This window comes from Palaemon carinicauda, chromosome 9 (genome assembly GCF_036898095.1).
Source record: "Palaemon carinicauda isolate YSFRI2023 chromosome 9, ASM3689809v2, whole genome shotgun sequence".
NCBI classification, from domain to species: domain Eukaryota; kingdom Metazoa; phylum Arthropoda; class Malacostraca; order Decapoda; family Palaemonidae; genus Palaemon; species Palaemon carinicauda.
This window is the reverse complement of record NC_090733.1, coordinates 143,573,041-143,585,540: the sequence shown is the minus strand read 5'-3', so window position 1 is coordinate 143,585,540 and position 12,500 is coordinate 143,573,041. Positions and strand designations below refer to the sequence as shown.

At 43.2% G+C, this 12,500-nt stretch overlaps 1 protein-coding gene across 1 annotated transcript in view; it reads left to right on the top strand.

The window, feature by feature from the left end:
- The window catches only part of LOC137647337 (basic proline-rich protein-like), a 6,284-nt gene extending 425 nt beyond the window's left edge, over nucleotides 1-5,859 (top strand). Inside the window, exons 2-7 of the mRNA XM_068380737.1 lie at nucleotides 2,578-2,920; nucleotides 3,041-3,205; nucleotides 3,326-4,080; nucleotides 4,127-5,096; nucleotides 5,218-5,457; nucleotides 5,611-5,859. Of these exons, the coding sequence (XP_068236838.1) occupies nucleotides 2,578-2,920; nucleotides 3,041-3,205; nucleotides 3,326-4,080; nucleotides 4,127-5,096; nucleotides 5,218-5,457; nucleotides 5,611-5,859 (2,722 nt within the window). The remainder of the gene's footprint in view (nucleotides 1-2,577; nucleotides 2,921-3,040; nucleotides 3,206-3,325; nucleotides 4,081-4,126; nucleotides 5,097-5,217; nucleotides 5,458-5,610) is intronic.
- The last annotated feature ends 6,641 nt before the right edge of the window (nucleotides 5,860-12,500 follow it).

The window sequence follows — 12,500 nt, the reverse complement described above, 5'->3', positions numbered from 1 at the left end:
ACTCTAGTTTTGTGTAGGATAGTCCTGTACACCTAGCCCCACACTCTGAGCCTATGCACTCCCCCATGCTTGGACTTGTGTAATTCTCCCTTGTTTGGACTTGTGTAATCACGCCCAGCCTGACCCCATGTACCTTCTGCCTGAGCTTGAGCAACCCCCGTGCCTTGGCCTGCATACCCCTGCCTAGTCACCCCCCTCACCACTTCCTGGCCATCCCCCTCACCACTGCTTGGACTCCCTGCTCTCTACTGCCTGGACCCCCTGCTCTCTACTGCCTAGGGCCCCTGCTCTCTACTGCCTAGGGCCCCTGCACACCACTGCCTGGACACCCTGCCCACCACGGTCTGCCAACCCCCCCCCCCCCTGCTCACCACTGCCTGACCACATGTACTACTTTCTGGATATGCATATTCCCTTCTGTCTTGCCCCAGAGCAGTCCTGTCAGTTATCTGCCTTTACTCCTGCCCTAGCTCCACATACTCCTACCTTACTCTCTCTCCTGCCTGGACCTGTACACTCTCCTTCCCTGCCTGGCTCTGCTCATTCCCACCCTATCTTTCCTGCACACTCCCACTCAGCTTTTCCTTACATACTACTGCCCTGTCTGGGTTCACATTCTCAATGTCTACCTTTCTTCATCTTGCATACACTTGATCCAAAATTCCTCAAATTACACCCATTTTACCCACATCCTCATACCCTAACATAGAGCATGTGCTCCTAGCTTACTTGGGTAAAAACACTAATACTACTGTCTCAGTACCAGAATCTTGTCTGGCTCCATGTATTCCCTTCTTGCAGAGCCTCCCAGCTTTCCTAGGCCCACGCATACCTGCCCATTCAGTCTACCCAACGTAGGCTTGGGCACTTCCCCCAGTTGGGCCCGTGCACTCTCTCCCACCAGGCTTCATGTACTGCTCCCCCTTGCCTTGGCCTGTGCACTCCTGCTTGGTCCCAAGCACTACTGTCTGGCCCTGTCCATTCCCACCCTGCCTTGCCCATACACAAGCCCGCCCATCTCGTCCCCACGTCTCCTACCCAGCTTGGTCCCTCATACTTCTCTACTTTACCTCATCCTATTTACTCTTGTTTTAAATATCCTTGAAGTATAACTATCTTACCGGGCTCCACGTACCCTAACACATTCCATGTTACTCTAAATACTCCTATATTAACTTTTCTCTGGTACCCTAATATTGTCTGAGTTCATAACTCCCATTACACTGGTCCACAACCCACCAAGCCTAATCCAGACAAGACTTTCTTTCAATACCTCACGTGGTGCACAGTGGGCATTACTGTAAGGTCTTTACAGCATCCCTTTGCCCCCTGGTTTCACACTCTTTTTACATGGCTACTTTATCTCGGTTCCTGTTTTCTTCCACTTTACTGCCATAGATCAAAATTCTACTTAATGTTATATCCAGGGGGGTCTCCTCCAGTTTCACTTTGATGTTAAATTAACCCCCTATGCTGAGTGGCCTCTCTGGTCATAACACCACGCCATATACTAAGCTACATAAGTATTAAGTAAGCATACTGTACTCTCTAACATTATGTAACTCAATACAATACTATCTTAATGGGGCTAACATACTCCCTTTCTTCACACAAGGCTGATTCAGCCTGATATACTCCACTGTCTTGGCCTCTCTATTATCTGCAGTTACATACAACTTTACCACCTAATTCAGCATAAACTAATATCTTATAAGCAAAGTCTCCTTAATTCATAAGCCTCACAATATCGTCTGGTTCCATACTACTAAGATCCCAGCACAGTAGTCTTTCAATTCATTGACATTAATCTTTTAACCTGTCTAATAATCCTATGATTTGTCTGCGCATATCTCCCTTCTCCCTACGGACACTAAATGAATATACCAAATTCCAGAACGGTTGGTACAGTTGAAAATAGGAATTAAAAGCAACTGCACGTGTACAATACAGAGTGCTGCTTCTAATGTCAAATAGCATCTAACTTTTACATTTGAATTAGGGTAATTTTCTTCTTCACTGATGAACAGAGATACCTACAATAGCATAAACATTAATAGGAATTTGTTGTAAAAGCTAAATTTTACAAGTTTTCGTTATTCTATTGCTATAATTTATAGAACATTACTGATTATGGTCTTTGCACAAACTCTCATTTTCTAAAGATAGGACATGTATTATCAAAGCAGTTTTTTCTATTAACGGTTTAAAGGCCGCTCATGAATGGCAGAGCCAAGGATCAGTGACATTGCCCTATCATGGAGGAAATGCCCTAGAGACTGACCATATTACATATGATCAGCGCCCAAGCCCCCTCTCCACCTAAGCCAGGAACATGGAGTGCCAGGCAATGGCTGCTGATGACTCAGCAGATAGCCCTATAGGCTCCCCAAAAACCCCAATACTTAGCTCACAAGGGTGGTGGGGTTGCAGCAACCAAAGGAACTAACAAGTTTGAGCGGACCTCGAACCCCAGTATGGCAATCACCTGACAAGGACGCTACCACCAGGCTACCACACTAGTAAAGTATTTCCTCAATGCGTTTGCCTCTCTATCCCAATTCCCCACCCCTCCCCCAGGTCACCCATCCCAGGTCACCCCTCCCCAGGTCACCCATCCCCAAGATACCCATTCCAGGTCACCTATCCCCAAGATACACCATCCAAGGTCACCCATCCCCAAGTCTCCCATCTCCAGGTCCCCAATCCCCAGGTCACCTATCCCCAAGATAAACATTCCCAGGTCTCCCAACCCCAAGATACCCATTCCCAGGTCACCCATCCCCAAGATACCTATTCCCAGGTCACCCATCGCCAAGATACCCATTCCCAGGTCACCAATCCCCAGGTCTCCCACCCCAAGGTCACCAATCCCCAAGATACCCGTTCCAAGGTCACCCATCCCCAAGATACCCATTCCCAGGTCACCAATCCCCAAGATATCCATTCTCAAGTCGCCAATCCCCAGATACCCATTCCCAGGTCTCGCATCTCCAGGTCACCAATCCCTAAGACACACATTCCTTGATGTCCCATCCCCAAGATACCCATTCCCAAGTCATCAATCCCCAGGTCACCCATCCGCAAGATACCCATCCCCAAGATACACATTCCCAGGTCTCCCATCCCCCAGGTCACCAATCCCCAAGATAGCCATTCCCAGGTCACCTATCCCCAAGATAACCATTCCCAGGTCACCAACCCCCAGGTCTCCCATCTCCAAGTCTCCCAGCCCAAAGATACCCATTCACAGGTCACCCATCCCAAAAATACCCATTCCCAGGTCACCTATCCCCAGGTCTCCCATTCCCAAGATACCCATTCCTAGGTCACCAATCCCCAGGTCTCCCATCCCCTGGTCTCCCATCCCCAAGATAGCCATTCCCAGGTCACCCATTCCCAAGGTCTCCCATCCCCAAGATATCCATTCCCAGGTCACCTATCCCCATTCACAGGTCCCAATTCCCAAGATACCCATTCCAAGGTCACCCATCCCCAAGATACCCATTCCAGTCACCAATCCCCAGATCTCCCATCCCCCAGGTCATCAGTCCCCATGTCACCTATCCCCAAGATACCCATTCCCAGGTCACCCATCCCCAAGATACTCATTTCCAGGTCACCAATCCCCAAGATACCCATTCCCATGTCCCCCATCCCCAAGATACCCAATCCCAGGTCACCAACCCCCAGGTCATCCATCCCCAAGTTACCTATTCCCAGGTCTCCCATCCCCAACATACCAATTCCCAGACCACCAACACCCAGGTCTCCCATTCCCAAGATACCCAATCCCAGGTCACCAACCCCCAGGTCATCCATCCCCAAGATACCTATTCCCAGGTCTCCCATCCCCAAGATACCAATTCCCAGACCACCAACACCCAGGTCTCCCATCCCCAGGTCACCAATCCCCAAGATATCCATTCCCCTGTCCCCCATCCCCAAGATACCCAATCCCAGGTCACCAACCCCCAGGTCTCCCATACACAAGATACCCATTCCCAGGTCACCCATCCCCAAGATACCAATTCCCAGATCACCAACACCCAGGTCTCCCATTCCCAGGTCACCAATCACCAGGTCTCCCATTCCCAAGTTACCAATCCCCAGGTCTCCCATCCCCAAGATACCCATTACCAGGTCACCCATCCCAAGATACCCAATCCCAGGTCACCAACCCCAGGTCTCCCATCCCTAAGACACCCATTCCCAGGTCACCAACCCCCAGGGTACCAACCCCCAGGTCTCCCATCCCTAAGACACCCATTCCCAGGTCACCAACCCCCAGGGTACCAACCCCCAGGTCTCCCATCCCTAAGACACCCATTCCCAGGTCACCAACCCCCAGGGTACCAACCCCCAGGTCTCCCATCCCTAAGACACCCATTCCCAGGTCACCAACCCCCAGGGTACCAACCCCCAGGTCTCCCATCCCTAAGACACCCATTCCCAGGTCACCAACCCCCAGGGTACCAACCCCCAGGTCTCCCATCCCTAAGACACCCATTCCCAGGTCACCATCCCCCAGGTCACCCATCCCTAAGACACCCATTCCCAGGTCACCAACCCCCAAGATACCCAATCCCAGGTCACCAACCCCCAGGTCTCCCATCCACAAGATACCCATTCCCAGGTCACCCATCGCCAAGATACCAATTCCCAGATCACCAACACCCATTTCTTCCATTCCCAGGTCACTAATCACCAGGTCTCCCATTCCCAAGTCACCAATCCCCAGGTCTCCCATCCCCAAGATACCCATTACCAGGTCACCCATCCCAAGACACCCATTCCCAGGTCACCAACCCCCAGGGTACCAACCCCCAGGTCTCCCATCCCTAAGACACCCATTCCCAGGTCACCAACCCCCAGGGTACCAACCCCCAGGTCTCCCATCCCTAAGACACCCATTCCCAGGTCACCAACCCCCAGGGTACCAACCCCCAGGTCTCCCATCCCTAAGACACCCATTCCCAGGTCACCAACCCCCAGGGTACCAATCCCCAGGTCTCCCATCCCCAAAATACCCCTTCCCAGGTCACCCATCCCCAAGTTACCCATCCCCAAAATACCCATTCCGAGGTCCCAATCCCCAGGTCTCCCATCCCCCAGGTCACCAATCCCCACGTCTCCCATCCCCAAGATAGCCATTCCCAGGTCATCCATCCCCAAGATACCAATTCCCAGTCACCAATCCCCAGGTCTGCCATCCCCCAGGTCATCAATCCCCAGGTCTCCCATCCCCCAGGTCATCAATCCCCAGGTCACCCATCCCCAGGTCTCCCATTCCCAGGTCACCAACCCCAAGGTCTCCTATCCCAGGTCACCAATCCCCAGATCTCCCATTCCCAGGTTACCAATCCCGAGGTCTCCCATCCCCAAGATACCCATTCCCAGGTCACCCATCCCAAGATACCTATTCCCAGGTCTTCCATCCCCCAGGTCACCAATCCCCAGGTTTCCCATCCCCACAATAGCCATTCCCAGGTCACCAATCCCCAAGATACCCATTCCCCAGGTTTCCCATCCTCACGATAGCCATTCCCAGGTCACCCATCCCCAAGATACCTATTCCCTAGATACCCATTCCCCAAGTCTCCCATCCCCAAGATAGCCGTTCCCAGGTCACCAACCCCCAGGTCTCCCATTCCCAAGATACCCCTTCCTAGGTCACCAATCCCCAAGATACCCAATCCAAGGTCACCAACCACCAGATCTCCCATCCCCAGGTCACCAATCCACAGGTCTCTCATCCCCAAGATACCCATTCCCAGGTCACCAACCCCCAGGTCTCCCATCCCCAAGATACCCATTCCCAGGTCCCAATCCCCAGATCTCCCATCCCCAGGTCAGCAATGATAAATCATTCTACTTCACTTAATTTGTCTGGTAACAAAGTGGGGTCCATGGAATGAAATGGTAAACAAACACCTGCGTTATGAATTAAGTTTTCTCGCCCCCACAAGGCCCAGTTAAATGGTATCATTATTAAATGAAGGAGATTTTAACTTTATACTGAGCACCCGACTGTAATTTAATCTTTCCTCGTTTCCATCCCATTGCGTTCACGAAAATGGAGTTAATTATATAATTGTAATTGAACTCAAAGTTTGAACATGATGAAGATTACTACAGAGCAGAATCCGAAACATTATTATTATTATTAATAATAATAATAATAATAATAATAACAATAATAATAATAATAATAATTAGAGAAAATGTCTTTCTAGTTCACCATAATGAAAATCCTAACATCCATTGCAAAAGACCGTATCGATATAAAAAGGTTAATACTGATTGCAGCATGAAAAAATAGTGTTTCATAAATTTTGATAATACAATGTATTACAAATTCCATATTGCCTTTTTTATAACATTTTAACCTGTGTATTAGGGTTCGGGACTTCATTCTAATGGTAAACGTTATGAAATATATACATACACACACACACAATATATATATATATATATATATATATATATATACATATATATATATATATATATATATATATATATATATATATTAAAGTTTGAAAAAAGTAATTAACTCTGTTCTGTTCCTATTGTTTTTAGCGTATTCTTGTGTCAGACGTCTACAATACATTATATAACCGACTAGATTGTGTAAGTTTTGTGAAAACATTATATGATGGATCGAATATTTTGACCTCAGAAATCCATGTTTAATCCATTTTAATTTTAGTCATATTTGTCTTAATTTTATGTCGTTGCAAATATATTTGTATATGTGCATATCATTTAACGATATTTTGTGGCGGAAATTACAGACATAAATACCTTGTCTAAAACTGTAGACAAAATATGAAAAATTTTCCCTTTCAATTAATTTTATGCCATTAGAAAGTCTAAAGTCGTAACGGTCTAACTTTTTTAAACTTAAAGGGTACCTAACTATCTCTCATAAACCCTCCATCCTTTTTAGTTTACTCTTAAAAGTTAAGCGAAGTATCTTTTTACATGCAAGTTTTAGATATTAAAGTACACGTGTCGTATCTTAGCTTCTGAGAGCGGCCTACTTCGATCCTGGGTTTTCAAAACCCCGGGAAATTGGGTAGGACTCTGGGCTCTACGAGTCTCGACCGTTCGGGGCTTCCAGTACTGTCTCGGGGTCTCGAGAGGGGCTTTAGAGAATGGTCTCGTAAATTTCAGGTCTTTAAATTCAACACATTCAGTTTCCTATTTTTAAGCATTATAAATTAACGAGCATGAGCATTAACAGAAAAAACGTGTAAAAAGAAATCTCGAGACAAGACTAATCTTAGTAATCGGTTTGTTTATAATCGACGCCATCTTGATTAAGTGAAGTTGTAAACTTGTAACCAGCCAGTGTGTGTTTTTAAGGTTCGGCTTTGGGAAGGGGCTGCGTTGTGTGAGAACTCTTTTAAAATAGTTTGTTCTCAATGGATAAAACTTCCGATATAAAGGTAAGCCTAAGCATGTGTGTAGGGGCGTGTTGCTGTTGGATTGGGGGTTTCAAATTTGAACGGTTTAGCTGGCAAATACAAATACGTTTTCGAACATCGTACGGTAGCCTATTTATTCAAGCATATTCAAGACATCAAACATTGGCATTTAAAGGTATATGTAAATCAATTAGGCAAATAGCATAGGAAATCAGGATGCACATTACCTTATATTCGGCAATTGATTGTCCAAAGGAGGCGTCCTTTTGGGCTAGGTTGATATCTCACAGACAGACGCACATGTATACGGACACTTAACTCAAGTCCCGGACGGCAATTGATTGACTGGTGGACAAGTAGAAAATAGCCTTATTTCCAATGGACTGCCGCCGACTGATGTGACGAACGATGGAAGGGCTTTAAGTGGTTGTTTGGAGAGGACTGAGTCTGTCACTTTTCAGTTTTTCGATGAAATGAGCCACGCTCCACGATATTTTCGTTTCGATTACACAGGTGCGTTCTTTATACGTTGTTTTACATGTTTATGGATTAATAATTTAAGACATTGACTTTGAATACTTACAAAGTTACTTCATGATTCGATTTTCGGTAGAGAAATTAATTAGCTTCAGAATTTGTTTACAATTTAGCGGGGCTGTTTGGTTCACAGAAGAATAGAGGGAGACATTGGGTGGATGTAAGCGGGTTGTCAAAAGTTGCCTGGCGGGCAGTCGTTGGTAAAACTTTGCACAGAACGCTTCCACACTTAACTATTTGATAAATTTAGATTACACAGGTTTCATTGACATCTTGTTCAATTATGCCATTTTTTTTTACAACACAAAAAAATTTTAAGAACTTTGATTCATCAATTCACCAGCAATAACCGTTTTACCAGCTAGAAATGTTGCATTTGAAAACACCAGCCACTTCGCACTCACTCTACCATGGTACATTCTCTTACTTGCGCCACAACTCCCCTCCATTGGTATTTTCATCGTTTTCTCTCATAATTACTTTACTTTAAGGCTGCTTTTTTATGGTCCCATACTGATGGGAACCCTTACTCTTTACGGGACCTTTCGTAATTCATTTTATCATATAGTGTACATTCTAGGCTAGGGCATTCAGCATTTCACACCGCATATTGCTCGTTTATTGTCAATCCACATTATCGAAGCTTTTAGAAAACAAGGTCTTCAGTTTCCTCTTGAACCTCTTGAAAGCCTTAATATTATTATTATTTCAGATGCCTAATGGGAGCTTATTGTATAGTCTTGGGGAAGCTTTTTTAAAAGCTCTAGAACCTACAGTAGACTCATAGCTTGGTTCCAATAATTTAAAACCATCCGTAAATATTCTCATGTCAACATGATTTGTTGGCTGCACAATATATAGTAATTTAATTCTCATAGATATTTTGGACGTCCGGTTCTGATAACTTGATGGGTTATTGTACATATTTTTATTAATTATTAAACAGCCATATTGCATTATGCAGATCTTTTCTATATTAGCCTATCCTCGACTCCAAGATTACTTATTTCAAGAAGCCCAATTTTTTTACTTAGGAAAAATTAACATTTATCATCTAAATTCAGTATATTGACTAGTTTTTTCTTCTCTCAATAAAACATTTACTGGGTTTCACCACCCACATTTCACTCTCCACCCTGCTCTCCCAATTCTGTCACAACTAGTTTGGGCAATGTCTCATTCATTTTAACAAATTTGTATTCGGGTTAGTAATTTTGTTTTTTAATTCCTACCATATTATATCGTCACCCCATCACCCATTCTTTTTTTATGTCGTTTTACTAACAATGTTTTCCTAATTTCTCGTTTGTTTGTTATTTAAACCCTCCTGGCTAATTTGTCATCCATCATTACCTACGCCAGGTTATATTTTGAGAGGCGTGTATTCACTTATTTGTTGTTTGTGATTCGCATAACTCAAAAACTATTTGACCGAATCTCTTGAAATTTAGTGGGATGATTGGCCATGGTCCAATGACAATTTGAATAGATTTTTGGGGAGTGAGATGGTCAAAGGTCAAGGCGACGAAAGGGTCAAAAACATCTTTTTGCTATATCGGGATAAATATTTATCTAAGTTGCTTGAAACTAGTGCCAAGATGTTCATAATTTGCCTGCAAATCTTGTGATTTGGGAGTGGTGGGTCATAGGTCAAGGTGCAAAAAAATCTTTTTGCCATATCGTGGCATTTTTTTTTTTCATTTACATGAAAATAGTGCCAAGATTGTGAATAATTCAGTTGCATATCTTGTGATGTACAGCGGGGTCAAGGTCAAGGTCACGTAAAGGTCAAAAACGTCTTTTCGCTATATGGTGGTCGAATTTCATGAGATTTGGTGGGATAGTTTTCCATGGTCCAAGGACAATTTGAATAGATTTTAGGAGTGATTGGTGTAAAGGTCAAGGTCACAAAAAGGTCAAAAACATCTTTTTGTTTATCGGGGTCAATTTTTATATGATTTTCATGAAACGTGCCAAAATGTGCATAGCTCAATTGCCTATCTTTTGATATACAACATGATCAAGGTCAAGGTTACGAAAAGGTCAAAGACGTCTTTTTGCTATATCGTGGTAAAATCTCATGAAATTTGGTGAGGTGATGGGCCATGATCCAAGGACAATTTGATTAGATTTTGGGAGGGATTGGGCCCAAGTTCAAGGTCAGGAAAAGGCCAAAAACATCCTTTTGCTATAACGTGGTCAATTTTTATCTGATTTGCATGAAATTCGTGCCAAAATGTGTATAATTCAATTTTATTGACTGATCAAACTTCATTGTAGATTCTTCTTCCAGGTAATTTTATTTTAAGTTTTGGAAAGAGATTTTTATTATTATTATTATTATTATTATTATTATTATCATTATTATTATTATTATTATGATGATTATAATTATTATTTTTATTATTTTTTTTCTTATTCTTATTATTATTACTTTAATTGTTTTTATTATTATTATTATTATTATTATTATTATAATTATTATTATTATTATTATTACTATTATTATTATTATTATTTTTATAAGATAGCTTCATTTAGGAGCCGATATCTACTCGCAGGAAAATCCCAATAATTCAGCCACCCGTTAAGATACCGCCACTAGAGAGTTTATTGGGTCCCTTGTCAGGTTAAATGGTACTACATTGGATTCTTCTCTGGTTATGGCTCATTTTTCCTTTGCCTACCCATGCACTGAATAGTCTGGCTTATTCTTTACGTACTCTCCACTTTCCTCATACACCTGACAACATTTGAGTTAAGAGTAAATTTCTCTCAATGGGACCGTTAATCACTGAACTATAACTGTTCACTCACTACTTGCACTTTGTATGGGCAGTTTTCTTGCTTGAGGCACTCGGGCACTATTCTATCCGTTTCATTATTTCCTTTCCTCACTGAGTTATTTCCCTGCAGGTGCCCTTGGGGTTATAGCATCCTTCCTTTTTAACTAAGGTTGTAGCTTACCTAGTAGTAATAATGATCGAGATCATCAATTCTGAAGCCAATTTCAAATGACTAAAATTACCCCTTAGAATAGTCTCCTCTTGTCACTAAGAGTGTCTTGTTATTTTATTTCAACAGCAAAATGTGGTGGCCTGGTGATTGCCGGACTGGGGTTCGAGTCCCGTTCAAACTTGTTATTTCCTTTGGTCGCTGCAACCTCACCATCCTTGTAAGCTAAGGATGGGGGGTATGGGGGAGCCTATAGGTCTATCTGTTGAGTCATCAGCAGCCATTGCCTGGCTCTCCTTGGTCCTAGCTTGGGTGGAGAGGGGGCTTGGGTGCTGATCATATGTAATATGGTCAGACTCTAGGGCATTGTCCTGCTTGATAGGGCAATGCCAGTGTCCCTTGCCCCTGTCATTCATAAGCGGCCTTTAAACCTTTAAACTATACCATAATAATGAAAATTTTTAAATTAAACATCTACAAATTTCATTTATCTTAGTAGAAGTGATCCCAGGATTTTTTTTTCCTAACCCAATTCTGTATTCTGTTTACTTCGTCTTACGGGTTTACCTTCTGGAATAGGTAATTCGTCGTTCTGGGAATGATAAAATACAATCTGGGAATGATGAAATACAATCTGGGAATGATGAAATACAATCTTGGAATGGTGAGATACTATCTGGGAATGATAAAATACAATCTGGGAATGATGAAATACAATCTTGGAATGATGAAATACAATCTTGGAATGATAAGATACAATCTTGGAATGATGAAATGCAATCTGGGTATGGTGAAATACAATCTTGGAATGATAAGATACTATCTTGGAATGATGAAATACATACAATCTTGGAATGATAAGATACAATCTTGGAATGATGAAATACTATCTTGGAGTGGCGAAATACAATCTGGGAATGATAAAATACAATTTGTCGATGCCTTGAATGTTTAAACGTTTAAAGATCACTCATGAATGGCAGAGACAAGAAACGAGACAATGCGTCATTGGCCCCTCTCTCCATTAAGCTAGGACCAGGGAGGGCCAGGCAATGGCTGTTGATGACTCTGTAGGTAGACCTAGAGGCTTCCCCCAAACCTCCCTTACCCAGCTCACTGGGATTTGTGGAATTTCTTGAGCAGGTCTCGAACTCCCATCCAGTAGATTGCTAAGCAGGGACGTTTCCGTTAGGCAATGGAGACACCGGAAAAATAGTCCTTAATTGGTGATTTTAGGTCCTTCTAGGAGTTTTATCGTAGGAATTTTACTTTTATTCAGTCCACACCTGTGAACTTTCTTGGCTCGTCAATCCATCGTCTTCTCTTCCTTTCCCTGCTTCGTTTTCAATTTCTAGGGACCAATTCTGTTATGCTTAATGTCCATCTATTATCTGACATTCTTATTACATTCTCTACCCATGACCATTTCTTTTTCTTACATATTGTGAGAATATCCTTTATTCTAGTTTGCTCTCGTATCCATGTTGCTCTTTTTCTGTCTCCTAGTGTTTTTCCCATCATTATTCTTTCCATGGCTCTTTGAGTTGAGCTTATGTTCTAAGGCTTTAGTATATATAC